This window comes from Dipteris shenzhenensis, chromosome 16, assembly GCF_047967505.1.
Source record: "Dipteris shenzhenensis isolate YYH24624 ecotype China chromosome 16, Dip_SZ_1.0, whole genome shotgun sequence".
NCBI classification, from domain to species: domain Eukaryota; kingdom Viridiplantae; phylum Streptophyta; class Polypodiopsida; order Gleicheniales; family Dipteridaceae; genus Dipteris; species Dipteris shenzhenensis.
In genome coordinates, this window is record NC_141611.1 from 53,590,816 (window position 1) to 53,612,599 (window position 21,784).

General features: G+C 50.3%; 1 protein-coding gene across 1 annotated transcript in view; it reads right to left on the reverse strand.

Moving 5' to 3' along the window:
- Window positions 1-315: 315 nt before the first annotated feature.
- The window catches only part of LOC147893132 (monooxygenase 2-like), an 87,086-nt gene continuing 65,617 nt past the window's right edge, over window positions 316-21,784 (reverse strand). The window contains exon 6 of the mRNA XM_087387595.1: window positions 316-1,061. Coding sequence (XP_087243721.1) covers window positions 484-1,061 — 578 coding nt within the window. The 3' untranslated portion in view covers window positions 316-483. The remainder of the gene's footprint in view (window positions 1,062-21,784) is intronic.

The window sequence follows — 21,784 nt, forward strand, 5'->3', positions numbered from 1 at the left end:
TCTTTTTGTGAGGGCTTTCCCATGGAATGGACACTGAGTACGGTAGTGCCTATACACAAGGCTGGGGATTGTGACAGATAAAACACAATAACAATCCATACAGAACTCCTTTATTGCATCTTCCTACTGTCTCGTTACTGTTTTACTGATTGGATCCTGTAGCAACTTCATTAAAAACATATTAGTGCTGAAAGATGGATTAGGTGGTCACCTCCAGTGCTCTTCTTTCCTTCTTAAAAATTAGGAGCTACACTACATAAGATCATTTATTGCTCATGCAGGGAATGCTAAGCTCTGTGAAATGAAAATGCTTGACATTTAGTCCCATTAAAAATTTTCATATAAGTATTGCACTCTTGGACATCAAACAGCCCCTAGTAATGCTCCTTCACATCACATCTTAAAAGAATACCTACGACCTGCTTTTTCAAAAACTGTTGACGAACCTATCAAGTGCTTAGCACATGAAAAGAAAAGCATGCACTAAGGGGCTGATAATGTTCCACAGTCGTATAATGTGTGCTCAATGAAGCGATCTAAGTTGAATATTCTTGGTAGTAACTTATCACGCGTTGTACAAAAGAATTCAAGGTCCACCTGCAAAATAGCACCGATGAGATAAGATCTTAGAGCCAAAGGGAACATCCGATGCCGTCTTTCAGTTGTGTAAGATTCCAGAGCAAGCTCTATCCTCTTCAATTCTTGTGGAATATCATTCTCTTTTACAGGTCCGATGCCTTGTAGCATCTCTCTCTCAATGCTAGGGTATTTTGCTAATGCTTTAGACAGCATGCGACCAAGGATCACAGCATCTTCAAGAGCACAGCATCCTCCTTGTCCAAGGTTTGGTGTCATAGGATGCATTGCATCACCTGCTAATGTTACTCCATGATTGGAGGGAGAAGGGCTCACCAAGGGCCACATCCATCGGTCTGATATTGCACGTCGACTCAGACTGTCAAGTGGGGATCTCTTTATTGCATCAATGATCATGTATGGCCATCCTTGGACAAAATTTAAAGCTTCCTCCCTCACACGCTCAGGATCTGTGATCTTCCCACCTGATTAAAACATCCTACAGGCTGTTGATGAATATGATCCAAAGACATGAAAATTGAAAACAGCAAGTGCAAGAGCAAACAGAATTATTTCAGAACACATCAATTGATCCATCCACAAATGCTTGGATTTCTATACAAATTATCAAGATGCACCGACCAAGTGCTCAACCTCTCTCTCTCTCTCTCTCGGAAGGCCTTTGACTCAGTCCCGTGATCCTATATGATTAGGCGACTTCAGGAAATGCAGATCCCAAGAGACATGATTTGGAGGGTGATGAGCCTATACGAGTCAGTCAGAGGGAGAGTACGTGCCCTTGGAAGGCTGTCAGATTGGGTCGAGAGCATGATAGGGGTGAAGTAGGGATTCCCCCTCTCACCGACACTATTTGGACTCTACATTGATGAGACCACGACCTTCATTGACAGCCTACGAGGTGAGGGATCTCGTTGCTGGCTGATTTGATGATACATATACTGTTGTATACAGATGACATAGTCGTCTCTTCAGGTGCAGGCTTACAGAGACACCCAGAGGCCCTAGCGGTGTCTTGCAAAGCAAGAGACTTGATTGTCAACCTTGGCAAGACCAAAGTTCTGATTTTCAAATCAAAGTCATTTTTTGGAAAAACAAAAATCAAGGTTGCATAAATTCCTGGGACTGTAGTAATAAGATAACTGGAATATGGATTACTGTCTGGAAAAGAGTCCTAGGTGGAACCAAGGTGTTTTAGCCTTTAGAACAATGCAAAAGGCACACTTCTTAAATTAATAGACAATATTCCTTCATGCTATGTTGGCACAAACAATACTCTTATATGGGTGATAATCTTGGGCCATTAGGCTTGTCAAAGAAGCTGGAAGAGAGGTTAAACTGTGAAGAGATGGAACTTAGGATCACAATGAACCATATTATCGAAAGAAGAAAGTATGCTACCAGTACAAGGGAAAGCATCATGACTATTCATCCAATACCATCACACACTTTCAAAGATGCATATGAAAGAACTATCCCATAAGGAAATGGAAGAAAGGGCTGGCACAAAACATGGTATAATGGTTGGAATACGAGGGAATACACACCACCAAAGATGTCCACACAAGATCTTATAAAACACACTAGCTCTTTCTCATAGATACGATCCTGAATTTGTCATCTTTAAGTCCAGAGATATCATGAGCCGTGTAGCTCCTGCGAGCCCTCCTCCCTCCTTCCGTAGCCTCTACCTCCCTACCTTCCTCCGCCTCACCTACGCCCTCGCCTCGCGCCCCTTGCCCTCGCCCTCGCCCCCCTCGCCCTCGCCTCACATCCCTCGCCCCTCGCCTTGCCTCCGCCACCACGCCCTCGCCCCACACCTCGCCCCTCGCCCCTCCGCCCTCACCCCTCCGCCCTCGCCCCTCGCCCCTCCGCCCCTCGCCCCTCCGCCCCTCCGGCTTCGCCCCTCCGCCCTCCGCCCTCGCCCCTCGCCCCTTCGCCCCTCCGCCGCCGCCCTTCTCCCTCGCCTTCGACCTCCGCCCTCCGCCCTCGCCTTCGACCTCCGCCTTCCGCCCTCCGCTCCGACCTCCGCCCTCCGACCTCGCCTTGCCACGCCCTCGTCTCGCCCCCCGCCCTTTACCCGCCGCCTTGCCTCACCCCGCCATCGCCTCCTCTTCCTCCGCCCCGCCTCGCTTCGCCTCGCCTTATCCTCCTCCGTCACACCCAGGCTCCATCCCTCGTCTATCTCCCCCCCCCCTTTTTGGATCTTCTGGCTTAAACTCTCCACTGCGAAAGCTGCGAGCAACCTGATTGCTGGTTCCCCCACATCTGTGGATGGAAAGATCATCATGATAGTCCCTTGGTACCGAGGATTCAGCGCAGCGGACTTTGATGCTCGTTTCCGCATACCTCGCCACCCAGTGACGCTAGTTTTTCTAGGCCTTGCTGCTGAGTTGCGGCCGATAGTCAGGGACCTGGGTTCCCACTTTGGCTGGGTGATGCATGACACTTTCGTCGACGCGGTTGCTGCGGCAGGAGCTCCCAGAGTCCGTGTGGCTGTGGCAGACCCTGCATCCCTCCCTGCAGTGATTGAGATCGTGACAGATGCTGGCAGCATTACTCAGAGCATGGTAGTCACAGGACAGCCACGCCACTGCTTGTCCACGCTTCTCCAGCTCCTCTCGGCCCCCCCCCCTCAGCCCCCTCCCCCTCCCTCCGAGCAGCCACGTCAAGAAGAGCAGAGGCAACCGGAGTCCGGTCCAGAGGTGGCTGGCGGCTGGACCGAGGTCAGAAGGAAAAGAGGAAAGAATAAGAAGACTTCTAACAGAGGCAAGGAGGCAGAGGTTACCCAACCTGCAGCAGCGCCTCAGAGACCTGACAGGCAGCCACCTCAGTTCATCATGTGGCCAGGAAGCTCTTCAACCTCGCTTGATCCCCCTCTTCCGATCTCCGCAGCCTCAGGTCCCCCTCTCTTCCGATCCCCACCTCCCTTCCACTCAGCCCCAGCCCCTACCCCAGCCGCAGCCCCCTCTTCCCGACCCGCAGCATCAACCCCCGCCTCTTCCTCTTCAGCCCCCTCCTCTTCCTCTTCAGCCCCAGCCCCAGCCCCATCCCTCCTCCCCCGCCCCTCTCAGCTCTTCCGCAGTGTCAGCTGCACTGGTGGTTCCTCAGCCGCGGGCAGCCCCCACTCCCCCTCCTCCGCCCCCCCCGCTAGTCGCTTCTGTGGAGTCTGAGTTGCCTACCCCTCAGCCTCCTTCCCCTTCCCCACCCCAGGCAGGGCATCCCGAGACTGCACCACCCCTAGAACAGTCTTCCTTGTCTGCTAGCCCGACCCCCTCAGTTGCAGACTCTGGCAGGCCTTAGCTCCAGGAGAGAGAGCTTCCTCGCGACTTCTACAGATCTGGTCCCTGGGATTACTTGGATGTGGCCGACCTTCGGGACCTTCCCAGCTTGCCTTGACATCAGTATCTTCCTGCTCTGTAAAGGGGCAGATGGGAAGATCGCAGCCTTGGCCCCGAGGGATGGCCCCAGCTTTGCTTTCACCTTTCTCAGCGACGGCACCGAGATTTGAACAAACGACTCGGTCTGGGAGGCTCTCAGAGAGCAGACGCACGCTCCAATTTGCTCCTGGATAGGCCCGTCGGGTGGACAGCTTCTCGAGACTCAGTGGTCCGAGGGTGACGTGCGCCTGCGGTGGCGTTGCGCCGCCAAGCGTTTCAGATTGATTGTGATCCTCAGGCCCCCTCTGTCGTGGCCCCTCCCCCAGGATGTCAGAGCCTGGACTCCTCAGAAACTTCGCGCCTTCTACGGGATGACCACCTCAGAGATCTCGAGTTGGCTCGAGAAAGCGTTTGTCCATGGCACCAAAGGCCGCACACCTTTGCTAAAAGTTTTGAAGAACGGGCAGGATGACCCCGCCTCCCCCTCCAAACCCTCACAAAAGCGTCAGCGCCTTCATTCCGAAATTTCAGCCTCTTCATCGACCTCAGCCGCGAGCAGACAGTTGTTCGCAGCCTACCAGTCCTCATCATGAGCTTACACCTTGTCTCCTGGAACGTGAACGGGTTTCATTCTTCTGGCACCCGTGGTCCTAGGAAGCTCATCTTGAGACAGGAACTTCAGCCAGCAGTGATTGGTCGCTTGGATATACTCCTGCTCCAAGAGCATAAGCTTTCAGTGGCTCATTCCCGTAGCTGCGGGAAGATCCTCCCTGGACGCTCTCACACTTATTGGGAGCCCTCGATCGGTGCACAGGGGAGGAGTGGCGGTGTCTGCACTTCCGTTTGCGAGTCGTTTGCCCAAGGAGTTTTTGGCCATGGTACGTTGATCCCAAGCCGTGCACTTTGGGTTGGCCTAGAGTTGGAGGGCTCCAAAATAGGAATCCTCAACATCTATGCACCCACAGACCTCCGATGCAGAGCCACCTTCTGGAGGACAATCACAGAGATTCTCCCAGACATGGATTCGTGGATTGTTGGAGGCGACTTCAACAATCTGGAGACTTTGGAGGACCAGCAGGGCAGAGGACCAGAGTTTACACGTATAGCTCAGGCAGAGCAGTCCGCTTGGGACTCCTTTATCTTCGCGACAGGAGGTAGGGACACTTGGAGAGACCCGTCCTTCCGCCGATGGCACGGGAGCTTGGACTTCTCGTGGGGCTTCCGCAGGGAAGGAGGCAGACTCCTGGAGAGACTGGACAGATTTTATGTCAGTGATTGGGCCATCAGCAGAGGTGGTCAGGTGGGTGTAGTGCCAGGGACGACACTCTCCGACCACGCGCCAGTGCTCTTATCACTAGACTCGGCAGCTCAGTCCCTTCCTCCCCATTCGTGCAGGATTCCTGATTCCATCTTCTCTAGGGAGGAGGTGCGCAGTAGTATCGGTAGCCTTTGGGACAGAGATTGGGGCGAGTGCATGGATCTGGTAGAGTCGGTGGCGCAGGCTCTGCAGGAGTCCAGCCAGATTTGCCAGCTCGCAGCCCTTCAGGTTCGCCAGGAGTGGTGGGGCAGAGAGAGAGCTCTTCGTAGGGACCTCGCCTCCATTCAGCGACTCCACAGGCAGCTCCGGGTTCGGAGGAGCTTCGGATCCAGGCCCTTCGAGCCAGAGCCCTTCTTGAGGAGACTCTCCAGCATCGCTCAGAGTTTTCTTATCACGCCTCCCTCTCCTACTGGGCTCGGAACGGCGACCGGATGAGCAAAGAGTTCTTCAGGACGCATGGCCAGAGGGCAGCACAGGTGACCAGCTCCGGAGTCTTAGGACAGCGGAGGGGCACATCGTTACTGATCCGGAAGAGGTCTTGGGGTTGGCTACCGACTTCTACAGGACTCTTTTCCAGCAGGAGCAGCTTGCCCCCCGTACTAGACGTTCCCGCGAGGAGGCGTGGAGGCACATCCCAACCCTTGTTCAGCCCAACATGCAGACGACGTTGATGGCACCGTTCACCACTGTCGAGATGCAGGAGGCCTTGATGGCCATCGATGGGCAGAAATGCCCTAGCGAGGATGGGCTCTCTCGTGCTTTCTTCACCTCTTTCTGGGATCAGATCCATCAGCCCCTCCTAGCAACCCTCCAGAGGATTTTCAGCAGCGGGCATATGCCAGAGAGCCTCTCTTTGGGATTGATTTGCCTCATCCCGAAGGGAGGAGACCGACAGGAGATCCGTCAGTGGCGCTCGATCACTCTCCTCACCACTGCCTACAAAATCCTTGCCAAGATGATTAGCGCCAGAGTTCGCGGCCACTACTTCCTAACCTCATTCATGACACTCAAACAGGCTTTGTCCAGGATCGCAGTATCCTGGATAATGTCTTCACCTTCTCAGAGGCGACGGAGTGGGCTCAGCACAGTGGGTCGCACTTAGCCATCCTACTTCTCGACTTTGAGAAGGCCTACGATTGAGTGGACTGGTCCTTCCTGGAGGGTACGTTGGAGAGACTTGGATTCCCAGTAGGATGGATTCAAGGTATCTCAGCGTTATACAGGACAGCTTCCAGCAGGGTCATCATCGGCGGCAGGATGGGAGAGCGATTTCGATTGGAGAGATCAGTGCATCAGGGTTGCCCCCTCGCTCCTTACCTGTTTCTCTTCTTCGCCGAGGCGATGACATACTACCTTCGGGAGGTCAACCGGGATCCGGGGTGTTCGCCTTCCCATCAGGGAGGACATGGAGCTCCTGGACTCGGAGTATGCAGATGACACAGCGCTGTATGTTCAGGATGATGAGATGATGCTGGAGAGGGTGAGGCTGGCCTTAGAGGTCTTCTGCTCGGCAGCCGGTGCGAAAATCAACTGGAACAAATCAGTTGGTTTTCTCACAAACCCTGGGGCATGCTCACAGTGGGGGAGGTTTTTGGGTTTCAAATGGATCCCGTGGGGGCAGACAGCTAGATATCTCGGCTTTCAGGTCGGCCTCGACATCATGCCAGCTCAGCAGTTTCTCCCGGTGCTAGATTCCATTCGACAGAAGCTGGCTTTTTGGAGCACTGCTAAGCTCTCTCTTGCAGGTCGTGCTCTTGTAGTCAACCAGGTTCTCCTGGCCACGGCCTGGTATGTGGCCTCTTGTTGGTGCTTCTCGAGGTCCAACGTGGCACAGCTCAGGAGGATGGTCCGGAATTTCTTGTGGTCTGGGGGGGATAGTCTCAGAGATACCAGAGCCAGGGTAGCCTGGCAAACAGTCATTCTTCCGCAGGCTGAGGGTGGCTTGGGGGTCATTGATCCTGAGCTTCAGAGTCAGGCCCTGCTAGGCAAGTTAGTTATCCGCGGTTTGACCCCGGGGGGGCAAACGTGGAAGATGTTACTTCAGCAGGGGATCAGTTCTTGCGTCCCGCGCCGAGGTGGAGAGTGGCTACCGTCCCTCCGGTGGATCTTCACCTCTGCACCACTTACTCAACCCCGCTCCCCGCTCATTCGTAGCCCTCTCACGGTTTGGAGGCGACTCCGTCTCAGTCTCCTCCAGTCCCCTCCTAGCAATCAGAAGGAGATCGACCGCCAGCCGCTCATCTGGAACGATCAGGTCAGAGATACATTAGGCCTTCAGCTGGGGGAGAGGTCACATATCCTGTGGGACGGTTGGATGCGGGGGCCAGCCTGGTCCCTTCGAGTTTGGAGGGACACTTACAGACACTGGGAGACCGTTGCTCTAGCAGCCGCAATCGGAGGTGTCCGTGGAGCTCAGGCGAGACGCACAGAGATAGACGGAGCGATTCCTGCCGGTTGGTTGGTTTCACCCGAGATTCAGATCCTCATGCCTGGTGATGACCGTTGGCTTGGACAGTTCACCCCCCGTGGCATCCCACTGGTGGTTGCAGGCCGGATGGATGACACCTCTGTTTCCTTCTTCGCGGTTTTGGGGGACGGCCAACTCAGGAGAGAGGGTGTGCTCATCGACCCCCTTCTCTCGTGGCAGAGGGTTCAGGTCGTAGGCCTCGTGGGGAAGGTTTGGCGGATCGATCCTAGTATAGAGCAAGATCAGCTGCAGTTATGGCAACTCTGGCTTTGGGAGGGACGGGCCCTGTCAGAGCTTGATTAGGACCTAGGTGAGTGGAGATGGCCAGAGGTTGTGGCAGGCCAGGGGCCGACCCCTTTCTTCACTTACAGCACGACATTGGGCAGGAGAGTTCTCGGGAGGATGCAGAGCCGCCCGCCCACCCAGTGGCCCAATTGGTATGCTCAAGGTATCTCCAGGCTATTTTTGCAGGCCTTCTGGAAGGCCTTGTGGGAGAGCTGGCGGCTGCGGAAGATTTCCTACTTCCTTTGGCTACTCGCCCACAAGGGTCTTCCAGTGGGGAGCTGGTTGCGGCAGATTGGTCAGGATGGACTTTGTCAGATTTCTCATGAGGACGAGGAGTCACCAAAACACTGCCTGTGGAGCTGCACTCGCGCCTAGGAAGTGTGGAGGTGGACCTTCAGGATCCTTACTCGCGCAGCACCGAGTTAGGTTTGATCACCTGGGGCGCGTTCTGCTGGTGCAGCACCACACCTGGCTATCATCAGTTGTTCGAGGCAGGCCCGCAGGACCCCATGTTCCTTATCACACAGGGGACTTGGGGGCCGCTTGAGGGCATCCCGCCGCACTTGGCAGAGGCGGACACAGGATCTCAGGAGAGGCAGCCAGTCTGGGAGATTATTAGCAGCATCGTTGGATGGCACATTTGGACCTCGCGCTGCGCGCAAATCCTTGGCGGTACCTCTCTTTCGACTGCCCAGGTCATGGCCGACATCTGGAGTGAGATTATACACACACTCAGAGGCCAGTGGGACCAGATACAGGGAGATTCCCGGGCTGGCCGAGAGAAGCGGAGACGTTTCCTCCGAGATTGGGATACGCAGGGCCTCTTCTTCGAGCATACTTCTCAGGGCCTTCAGTGGCGCTATTCACCACCTCTCTAGCTGTTTATTCACACCCGCCTGATCCCTCCGTGAGAGAGAGCTTTTTGTTTCCATTTAGGGCTGCGTCCGATTTGTGAACGCAGCCCCGTCAGCTGCAAAACTGACCTCATGTATCTTGTTTTTTCGAAGTAATATAATCAGCACTGTTTTTTCGGCAAAAAAAAAAAAAAGAGATATCATGAGCCACAATACTAAAAGTGGAGCAAACGATAGAGCTTTCTTCAAATCATGCAAAGGAGACAGAAAAAAAATCCTAGAAAGGATCTAACTTCATGCACAATCTTCAAATCTTTGACCATTCCAAGACTACTTTGAGCTTCTATAGATACCATCTTTCTTCACTCTTCCAAGTTGCCTTTTTCTCAAGATCCTATGTATATACTCTACTTTTTCTGATCAAATCATGCAAAGGAGAATAATGAATGAATTTCTTATAGAAAGAATACAATCCTAGAAAGGATCTAACTTCATGCACAATCTTCAAATCTCTGGCCATTCCAGAATTACTTTAAGCTTCTCTAGATCATCTTAACTTCTCTTTCAAAGACAGTGCGATCCAAGAAATGGATCCTTCAAAGAAAATCTCTATCAGAAATCCATTGTGGGATATGTCAACGGAGAAACAACCTCTCTGAAATGTCCTAGTGTGGGATATGTACACAGAGAAACAACCACTCTAAAATTTTTCTTATCCTACCACAGTGATAAGATACAAGATATAAGTAGTATATCCCACTCCTCTCATGGTATATGAGCCACATGCCTTTTTCCAATTCTTGACCAAACAATTCATGCACCAATTTTCATGTATTTTTTGCCAATATTTAGAGACTGACCTTAGTAACTCCACCGTTACTATACTCACTGAAATTATTTGGATTTGGCTCTCTTTGATATTGTTCCTCATTCTTAAAGACCAATTGAAATTGATCAAGAGCTTAAATTCTCCCTGACTACCACCCTTAGTCATGTTTGCAGGATTCTGGCCTAGTGTGTGTCTTTTTGAGCTTCCACTTGTTGGAGCATCAATGGAAACATGGTGTGGACACAAGATGAAGAAAAAGCATTTTTATTGATATGAGAAATGGCCAATATATAGGCACTGGTTACACTCCATGTATGACATCATATGTGAGCTCAATAGAGCATCTAGATCCACAAATTTCTCCCAGCACAGCATTAAAGAGTTGTTTATTGCAAGGACTTATGGGTTAGCTGCGGAACTAGAGGTATGGGTGGGATCTCTTCCTATGTGAACTTTAGATAAATTTTTCCTTTTTGAATGGGTAGAGGGAGCGGGGGCTTGTAAATGTCCGAGTGCACATCAGGAAGACATTGTTACAAGGGTAAGGTTCGACAGACAAGAAGACCTTATGCTGTAGCATTCATACGGCCACCAGTCCGCCACGAGTCTGAAGGTCGCCTCCTGTGGCTATGGACTTACACTTCAAATATGAAAACATGGTGGGTTTCCTAAACAGCTAATGTTATCTGAACAGATCAAAGACTATATTCAAATGCCTCCTATGTTGTTGAGCTTTGTTCACAAGGTGTGGAGGTCTATTAGGTAGTGTACTTCCAAGTATTAGGTCTATGTTTAGGCCTTCTAGTTTCTCACGCAGTAATCTGTTGCTGTAAAGTTTGTAGAAACCACCCCTTAAACTTTCAAAAGCTGTCCCCTATCTATAGAAAAACTATCCTCGTTTCCCACCTTATTTGACTCTCAAAGAAAGATAAATAAGAGCAAAGTGCATTCTTAAGACTTTCCCAGCCTAGATTTGATTGGTCATATCTCGATCTAGAAGTCCAATGATGCTTTCTTCTGCCAATAATCAAACAAAGGCTGCATATGATAGTGCCACAGCTGTACCAATATGCCATCAACCTCTGCTAGTTGCCCACTATGTCAGTGAAAGGTCCCAAAGCAATCCTCACTTGATCGACATCTGAAACAATACTAAGTGATGAAGCTAACTCCAATGAAATCATGTTATGGGTGAAACTTGAATCAAAATGAAACAAGATTGGCTACTCCCCAACATGTATTCATGCCTTAAGAAGCACATGGGCTGGACATTCCTCCTCCTAGTCTGCCACCATCTATATCTTTGTTTATCCCTTTTTCGATAGGCCTTGCTAGTTTTTGCCTTTCTTTTCCCAGAAAGGATAACCCAAGAGCTTAAGGGCACCCCCTGAATACACGACTCTCCTTCATATTTGTCTACAATGACTCTGGATTCACCATCTCCTCAGTTTATCATTTTATCTCCTAGATTAAGACTTAGTCTATCTCCAGCTTGGGCTGAAAACAAATGGGCTCTATTGACCTGGAATCTCTCTCTCTCGCTCTCTCCTCCGTCTCCCTCTTCCTCTCCATCTCCATCTCCCTTTCCCCCTCCCTCTACATCAAGCTCCCCCTCCATCTCCATCAAGCTCCCTCTTCATCCCCCTCCTCCATCTTCATCTCCTTCTATCTCCACTCCATCAAGCTCCCTCTCCATCACTTCTCTATCAAGCTCCTTCTTCATCCCCTTCTCCATCAAGCTCCCCCTCCCCCTCCATCTCCCTCTCCATCAAGCTCTCTCTCCATCTCCCTCGGGCCTCTCCATCAAGCTCCCCCTCCATCTCCATCTCCCTCTCCCTCTCCATCAAGCTCCTCTCCATCAAGCTCCCCTCCATCTCCATCTCCGTCTCCCTCTCCATCAAGCTCTCCCTTGGGCCTCTCCATCAAACTCCCTCTCCATCTCCATCTCCCTCTCCCTCTCCACAGGGCCACCCGCCGCCCCCGATGACCGAGCTCGACTAGGCCGCGTGACGTCAGAGGCCAATCATCTATCGCACGGTTTTTTCCGACCTCCCATTTGACGGCCCCTCTATGATTGGTCTCTGACGATCACCACCTGCACATATATATTGTATCTCCCCCCTCTGCCCCATTTTTGGTGCCCCCCCCCCCTTCTTTTTTGTATCATCTGGAGGTAGACACATATTTTTTGTATCAGGACTAGACACACCGTCCTTCATAACCTCTTTTTTGTAGAAACAGTTGGCTGGCCCGTTTTGAGACCGCCACCGTTATGCTCATTGTATCAGTTATCTTTAGTCTCATAGACCTTCACGGTCTCCCGAAGACTTTAATAAACTTTCTTTCTTTCTTTCTTTTTCTCCCCAATTTCGGCGTGTCCTTGATCATATTTGTCCTTCTGGCATGTCCTTGATCATATTTCCCCTCTACTACCCCCGCTAACCCCCCCACTACCTCCCCCCCCCCCGCTACTCCTCCGCTCCCCTCCGCTACCCCCCCCCCCCGTTACCCCCTCGCTATCCCCTCCGCTACCCCTCTGCTACCCCCGCTAACCCCCCCGCTACCTCCCCGCTACCTCCCCGCTACCCCCTCCGCTACCCGTCTACTACCCCATCCGCTACCCCTCCATACCCCCTCGCTACCTCTCCGCTACCCCCCCGCTACCCCTCGCTCAGCCCCCTCCCCCTCGTTTTTTTTTTTTAAGAAGTTATAAAAAACAAAAAACAAAAACCCCGCTCGCAGCTCCGACTCCTCTTCCTCCTCTTCTTCTTCAACAGCTCCGACCTCCTGCAATCCCTTCTTTGCCTGCTGCTGCCTCCCCCATACTGAAGGGAACAGGGCGATGAGGACAAGAGACTAGGCGAGCCCTTCTGTCCAAATTTGCATACGCGTGGAGATGGGGAAGGGGAACGGTGACAAGGCAAAAACACAAAAGCAACTCAATTTGGAGGACTTCAACAAACGCAGCAACCAGAGCGGTCTGACAGTGGACAGTACCGCGGCCCAGAAGAAAGGGGCCCACCCAAAGCCCATGCCACTCACCACATCCTCAACCTCTATGGTTACTACCACTATTTCACCACCATCATCCGCCTCGTCATCTACGCCACCTCTCTCCTCCCCCTCTCCTACATCATCATCACAGATCTCCTCCCCCTCTCCTGCATCATCGTCACAGGTCTCCTCTCCAGTAGCCTCACCAATGGCCCCGACCACGGCTCCACAGTACTTTCCCCTTGTATCACCTCTACCTCTCAGTCAACCACCTTTCATCACCTCGTCAGGCCCCGCTACTCCTACATACCACTCCCCCGCCCATATCATGCTGTCCCCACCCTCAGTACAACCTCAGCAGCCCACCTTCATTCCAACCCCTCTCGAGATCCAGTTCCCACCTAGACCAGGACATCTTAGGCCCACACCAGATGCTTGGGACTCCCTATTGGCTGACATACATAGCATTTGAGACCGTCACACAGAGCTGACACAATCCACCCAGGAGCAAGCCCGCATTATACACGAGTAGGGAATCCTTATCCAGGGACTCAAACACGACATCACACAGCTTCGAGAGGAGCTCGGGACCCTCAAAGCAGCACCTGGAGGGACCCTAGTCACAGAGATGGAGGCACAGATAGCCACAATACAGTCGGCTATAGCAAAGACGACTAGATGGGTGGACGTGGCGAAACAGGAGCCCGCAAAGGCAACCATTTCAGCCGCCATACAGGAGCAGCAGCAGAGGGCTTCGAAGGCCCTCAACATTCGGATACGAGGGATCACGCGAGATAGCACCAGCACCACTATGACGCCCATGGAGGAGGTGATCACCTTTGTGACCACCACCATGGGGGTCCCCGACCATGGCATAGAGGGAGCATGGCGTGTTGGGAGAGATCCCAACCGAGAGCAGCCCCTAGTCATTCGCTTCAGAGATTCACATGCTCGACTAGTGACACTCCAACGCCGAGCCGCTCTACGAGAGCATCCCACCTTGTCCATGGACGAGGATTTGACACCACTACAGATTGAAGAGCGACGAGTTCTTCTGCAACAACGAGATGTTGCCCACAAGGAGGGAAAATGGGCCGTGGTCCGAGATGGTAGGTTGTTGACCGGCACCCGTCGGGCTCCCACCCGTAGCTCCTAGGGAGACGGGGCCTATGAGACTCAGGTTTTCGAGACCCTAGACTGCACCATTTGGAACTGTAATGGTACCTTATGGTCAAACCCAGGGAACTTCTCGAAGTCTTATACAGGACGAGACATGGTCTTTTACACGGAGACACACCAGAGCCCAAAGCATCCACTACCGATAGTCAGTGGCTACACATGGGAGTCCCTTCAGGGATGAGACGAGGGATATAGGAGGAGTCCGAGGATCAGGCGGGGTCGAAGTATTGTACAGGTCTTCCCTCGCTGGAGCCATTTCCATTGAGAAAGGACGCACACTCCCAATTCACGTGGATTCGGATCCGACACACAGACACCCGTGAAGCAATATGCTACTTTCTGCCAGACACATCTCACTTTGCCAAAGTGGCACGAGGAGGGTGAGACATCGCCATATGCACCCTTACATCTGGATATCCCAGACCTTTCAGCCCGCGGGGAAGTTCTCCTTGTTGAGGACTTCAACACCAGGACGAGCCTTGATCTGGGCAGGTTGCATGATCTCATCATCTACAACAGGCTTGACCTATGGCCCTCCTCAGGTGGTTTTACTTGCTTCCCACACGGGGGGGGCACTAGTGTAGTAGATTACATCATGGGATCCCCTACCTTCACTTCATGTATCACCGTAGCACCACTCCCTCCAGGAGCTGATCACACATACCTATTCTTCACTATCGCCACCCCACGCTACCACACACACCACATAGGAAGCACGACACCTACCACGACATACACTTTGATTACAGCCTCTCACCTGCCTACTCTGGACGCCTAAAAAGACTCCTAACCTACATCGACCACATACCACTCATAGAGGACCGTGCTGCCCTGATTAGTTGCACACTCCACGAGGCTACCCTCCAAATCTTTCCCTACACCACACGGTCCACTAGACCACCACCTATTGGTTCTGTACCCTGATACAATTGGTACGATGCGGAGTGCAAGGCTTATCGCCGACAGCTCCGACTTGAAACCAAATATCACCTCCCAAACACACCAGACACGGTACGCAAGTACCAACGTCTCGTACGTCGAAAAAAGCAGGCATTTCTCAGTCGAAATGAGGAGGACCTGCTGCACGTCTTGTACAACAACTCTAAGGATTTTTTGCGGACATTCCTTGAGCATAGGTCTCCATCACCCCTCACCCACATGAGAGTCTGACACACGTATGCACACCATCTTTATGATATCCCACACCAGCCCACTCCACATCTCATACACACATCTCGCCCCACCACTTGTACGTTGTTCACCAGAGGGGAAGTCAAGGACGCGACATTGAAATTGCACAATGACCGAGCTAAGGATCACGAGGGAGTATGCACTGAGCTTATCGCATATGGGATCCACATGTTAGCCCCGATCTTAGCAAAGCTATTCAATGACGCTGTTTGCCTTGGCTTCCCCCGCACTTGGACACTCAACACCATCACCCCCATCCACAAGGCAGGGGATCCCATGGACCCAAGTAACTATCATGATTCGACATGTGATGTCAAGGATCTATGCAGCTGTTTTGATGTGTCAGTCAGCCTGTTCGCAAAGATGAGAGGGCTCAGAGTAGAGGGTCAGGCCGGAGGCGAGACCATGGGACTATGGATCACATACTCACACTCAGGAGTGTCATTGAGGAGGCCAGATCACGGAAGGAGAGTATATATTGCTGCTTTGTGGATTTTCGCAAATCCTTTTACATAGTACCTCGAGCTTGTCTCATCACACGGCTACAGACACTGGGATTTGATCAGGAGATCATCTGGGCAGTCATGGCATTGTATGAGAGAGTCTCAGACCAAGTTTCGACAGGCGCAGGTTGGACAGATGAGATCTTGAGTACCATAGGGGTCACATAGTGTTGTCCCTATCACCGACCCTGTTTGGCCTCTACATCGATGCGCTTGAGACTTTCATAGGAGCGTTCGAAGGGACCGCTTGCTCACTTGCCGGGATCATCATCAAGATTCTTCTATAACCAGATGACATGGCACTCTTGTCGTCCATACCCGAGGGGCTCCAACGACACCTGGATGCACTGCAGGCTTTTTGTTTATCCCATGATTTGGAGATCAACCTTGGCAAGACCAAGGTCATGATCTTTAACACCTCTCGAGCAAACATGTAACAAAAGCAGTTTACTTTTACTTTAGGTGGGTCACCAGTTGAGATCGTATCCTCATACACTTACTTGGGGGTCATCTTCTTCCGCCCGATCTTCACGATGAGACCAGCGATGCACGCCAGACTGAGCAAGGGATACACCTCACTGGCTCGGCTAGAGAGACAATGCTTTCCCTCCCACTTCCAGGACCCTCGGACCAAGGCTCTTCTCTTCGACTCCTTGGTCCAACCAGCCGGTATATATGGCAGCCCTTGTTGGGGGCCTGACATGTCAGAGATAGAGTGGACACGGGTGGAGCACCTGCAGATCCTCATGCTCTCACAGATGATCCGAGGGAAACCATCTATACCACATCACATCATTCAGGCCGAGTTTGGTGCTTCTCCACTCCAACTAGATGCAGCCTTTCAAACCATTACATATCTACACCGGGTTAGATCATATGGGGACTGCACATCATGGAGACAGAGGTTGCCATGGTTGGCTCTCGATTCCTCCATGAGGTTGGCAGCAGAGGGAGACGAGCGATGTTGGTATGCACGGACTCACAGATGGTTTGTGAGACTAGGGTTCCACAGCATAGGATACCTACTTTTCAGTACAGTTTAGATGCCCCTCCAGTACTCCCACCCACCATCCCGATCGGGCCACACACCAACCATGTCATTCGAGAGATCTCCTGCAGCTACACACCTTTAGGACCTGGTTGGAGCCGAGGGAGCTTCCAGTGAAGCTGAGTTTCTACAGAGATTACTGTCTTTGTATTTCGGAGGAGGAATTTATCACACTACCGGGGTACACTGAGCTTCATATGCCTCACTCACTACGGATCTCCATCAGACAGTTTCGGGTATCATCACACTGCCTCCGCATAGAGAGTGGCAGAGCAGAGGGGATTCCTAGGGAGCATCGCTTATGCATATTGTGCGACTGTCATGAGGTTGAGTCGGAGGAGCATTTTATTTTCAAGTGCCCAGTGTACTACGAGATCCGAGGTTGCTACCGTTGCCTCTTCAGAGACAGCTCCGGCCTCCTTTCGAGATTCCTTGCCTACCCAGATGAGAGATGCCTCGTAGCCTTCATTCACGAGGGGGTCTGACACGGAGAGTACTTACTCAAGCGACGGGGCTTGGCCACATCATCGGGCACCTCTTAAAGCAAGATCACAGAGTTCTTCTGATCGAGTGACATTGATCGTCGAGTCTCTAGCCGCAGACATGACAGAGACCCCGACCCGACGACCGCAACACAACACACGAGACATCGAGGGGATACACAGATCACTCTGGGGGACCTCCCGTCATTGTTTAGACCGAGGATACGTCCCACGGGAGTCACGGTGGCTCTGGTCTTGCATCAAGCCTCGTCCAGAAGACCGAGACGCACGGCACCCCTTGATGGGCGCCAGCATCCCATCACCGGCTATGCAACAGCCAAGGCTACATGACATACGGAGGATTTCGCTCCACTCCAATCCTTTTCTTTTCATTCTTACATCCAGATGTATTTGATTATGTATTATCAGACTTAGGATTCAGCACGGGTGATGATGCTCGTTTCAGTAGCTCCACCCTTATTGTGATTTGTATGAGGTTTTCTTTTAGTCTCATAGACCCATCGGTCTTCCGAAGACTCTAATAAAATTTCTTTCTTTCTTTCTTTCTCCCTCCCTCTCCATCTATCTTTCTCTCCATCTCCATCTCTCTCCCTTTCTTCAAGAATCAAGATTCAAGCCTCTCCGTTCCTCTCTCTCTCTCTCTCTCTCTCTCTCTCTCTCTCCAAAAGAAGATAAGTTTAGGGCACTACAAAATCCTTCAAACTTCTCACGTGGAAGAGCTTCGGTGAAGATGCCTGCAACATTGTCATGTGTTGATACATAGATCATAATGATCCCACCTGCATGCAACTTCTCTCTGACATAATGATAATGAAGCTCAATGTGCTTCGTGTGAGCATGAAACATAGGATTCTTTGCCACTGCTATAGCACTTTGACTATCAGTGAGAATTGGAGATGGACCTTCCAATAAGAGACGAAGATACACAAACAAACGATGCAGCCAAACACATTCAACTATCGCTATGAAAGCTGCTCTATACTCAGCTTCACATGAGGAAATAGCCACAGTAGATTACTTCTTGCTCAGCCAAGAAATGCAAGCTTTGCCCAAAAAGAAACAATTACCACTAGTGGACTGCCTAGTATCATAGTCTCCAGCCCAATCTGAATCACTGTAAGCATGCATCTGTAAGTCACCCCCCTTGGGAAACATCAAGCCATAAGACTTTGTGCCTTGCAAATAACGGAAGATGTGTTTTACAGCCTGCCAATGTGTAGTCTTTGGGCTGTGCATATACATGCTCAGCTGAGATACTGCATACTGAATATCGGGCCTTCTATTGCACAAATAGATGAGGCATCCAACAGCCTGGCTGTCAAGTGTGACATCCACTGATTCACCTGCATCATACATAGTAAGCTTCAGCCCCGGCTCCATGGGAGTGGCTATAGGCTTACAATCTTGCATGTTGAACCTATCCAAGAGCTTTTACACATACTTGGATTGAGACATAATGATGCCACGCTTGAAATTTAACATGCCCAAATCTGTCATGTCAAATTCAGCTTTGAAATCAGCAATTATTTCCTCATTTGACCTTGTGAGCAGCATGCCATCTACATAGAGAATAATGACTAAAATATCCCCCCCATCCTTCTTGATATAGAGGGTGCTTTTCGTGGGACTATTATGTAACCCCTTACCTGCCAGGAATGCATCAATCTTAGCATACCATGCACGTGGGGGTTGTTTCAGCCCATATAAAGCTTTGTTAAGCTTGCAAACCTGAAGTGCATTGCCAGAAAGTTCAAATCCACGAGATTGTTTGGCATAAACCTCTTCTCACTTTGAAAACCCATTTGGTACCAATGGCATGTTTCCCTGGTGGCAAATCCACAACATCCCAAGTCTGATTTTTCTCAATGGACTCCAATTCATTGTGCATGGCATGCATCCAATGCAGATTACCCTTGGCTTCTTCAAAAGAGCCAGATTCTTCTTCATCAAGAAGAGTATCTGCATAAGCTGTCTCAACAGAAAGAGCCTCCCCTGCGTGCCTTACTACACTACGAGTCCTACCACTCTCCCTGAGAGTTTGTAGCAACCAATTCGGAACTGTTTTGGCTGTATGTATCTCTTGAATCTCTTGCCTGATAACTTCATCCACACCCTGTGGAGGTACAAAATCAGCATGTGGCTGAATCGAGGCGTGTGGATCAAGAGAAGGTTGCTGTAAATTCTGATTTCCAACATGAGCCTCAGCTGGGAAACCAAATGCTAAAGGAAGCATCCCCTCAAAAACATCATGTGAAGAAGCTAGAATAGTAAATTCAGCATGTGTATGTGCTGAATTCTCTGAAAAAATAACATCTCTACTCACAAAAATCTTGCAAGAGACAGGATTGTAAGGACGATAGCCTTTGCTTTGTGCACTATACCCAACAAAAATGCACTTAGTGTTGGGGAACTGAAGGGAAAGCATGAAGTGAACACAAAATGAGAATTCTTGCATATAGAATGAAGAAAGGTGAGGTCCTTATGTAGGCACCTCTTACATGATCACTGACATCACTGATGACCTCTGAGCTCTACAATCATCTCCTCAATCTGCTCCTAGATTCTCTCAATCATCCTATGTGGCATCTACCACCACCTAACAGTGCTTATGGGCACCTAACTGTGCCTCTAGCACACACACATAGAAACCAAGGTGTGCCTGGGGCATACACCTTGAGATATCCCATCATACCCCCCCTCAAGGGAATGCCTCAGGCTATGTCAAGGATACATCTAGTCTCATAGTTTCTCATATCATCTCATGGTCGTCAAGGGTAAATCTATGGCTAGGTTCTCATGCTAGCAAGGGGTTCCCAAGGGTGTGAAGTAAACAAAAGGGATACAAAAGACCTTCCAATGGTTATCTCCCCTGCATGTACATGCACACAATGTCTGCAGGAGGTACCATGGAGCAAAACACATACACATGGCCTACATCATATGGTGACCAGAGGTGTTTACAAAACACACAATAGTTTATTTCATTCATTTTGGACGACTATCCAGGCTGAGTACCTTGACTCAACAAAAAAGAGAGATATGGAGCATATATGGAAATGATTCAAAAAGCATAATCTTCATAGGATGCCTCATCTTGTGGAGGCACATCAACTGAAAGTAGATTGGCAGTCTTTGGTTTTGAAGTTGCTTCCTTTTTTGCTTTGATAAACCAATTAGCTTTTTCTTTTGTAGACTTCTTTCCATTCCATATCTTCTTTTTCAAAAGCATAAACTTGGCTTTTGTTTGCCAAGTATGGAAATTAGTTCCATCCAACTTCTCAAAAAAGGTCTTAGCTTCCATGGCAAGGTCTTACCCGAGGGCAGTGTCTAGTGCCTTACAAGTGAAATATGAGCAATAAAAAATAATCCTTCAAAGAGTAACTACTTGAATACTTTGATTTGGATTTCTCTATGTGACTTAAGTAAATGTCAAAGCACAAGGCAATTAGTCAGAGCAACATTTATGCAAGATGTCTAAGCAAAAGATGACCAAGTAGATGCTAGAAAATGAGCATAGCAGACTGAAAATAAATCTTCGTCAAACTACCAGTCAAACTTTGACTTGCATAGTCAAGCTTTCATGGCCAAAGAGGCAGCTCAGAAATCTGCTCCAATTCGTCATGTAGAGCTCGAAATTCAGAGGGGTTTTGCACTGGAAAGGAAGGTAAACATGTAGAGCTTCACCCTCAGAAAGGAATCGCGCAGAAGATAAACACGACGCCTAGCATTGTAGAAGAACCGTGGACTGGTTTTTTTGCGAAATCTACCCGAATGTTGCTCCAAATGAGCTCAGACTTGTTGAGCCGCAAGGTTGTGATGTCGCCCAGCTCCCTCTAGAAGGAATTAGACAATGTTGTTCTCCACAGTGAGAACCAAGAAGAAGGTCGACGCAGCTTCCTGAGACAATGCCGCCCCGAAAATGGCAAGATAGCTTGTATAGCTCGTTTTGCAGATTCGCCCTGACCTTGGGAAGACTCTCCTGAAAGATGAGATGCTGAGAATGCAAGTTTGAAGAGAACTCTCACTTCCAAAATCGACTTTGGAAGGGAAGGTGGAAGATGGAGGTGAGGAAGAAGATGATGATGTGGCACCTAACTAGGGCTTAAGGAGGATCATAGGGCTCTGATACCAGGGGCATACATCTTGAGATATCCCATCATTAAGTGCCTTATTTGACAACTTATAAAAACTCTGAAGTGATCTACTGAAGGCTTTCTCCCATGCCATGCCTCATAGGAAGTGATTGTCTTCAAAGCTTTTGTGGGAGCCCGATTCAAAACATAATTTGCACACACGAGGCAATCGAGTCAGGCAACTTCTTACTCGTAAGCATGCATCTATCCATCTCCATAAGAGTGCGATTCTTCCGCTCAGCTTCACCATTTTGCTGAGGTGTAAGCCTCATTGTAAGCTGATGCGCCATGCCTTTCTCCTTCAAAAATGCCTCAAACTCATTAGACATATACTCCCTCCCTCTATCCATTCGAAGTGTCTGCACCTTGAGTCCTGTCTCATTTTCAACCATAGCCACGAAGTGTTTGAAATGCATAAACACTTCTGATTTTGCCTTAAGACCATAGACCCAAGTATCATCTATGAGTGTAACATAATAGAGATAACCACCAAAAGCAGGTGTCCT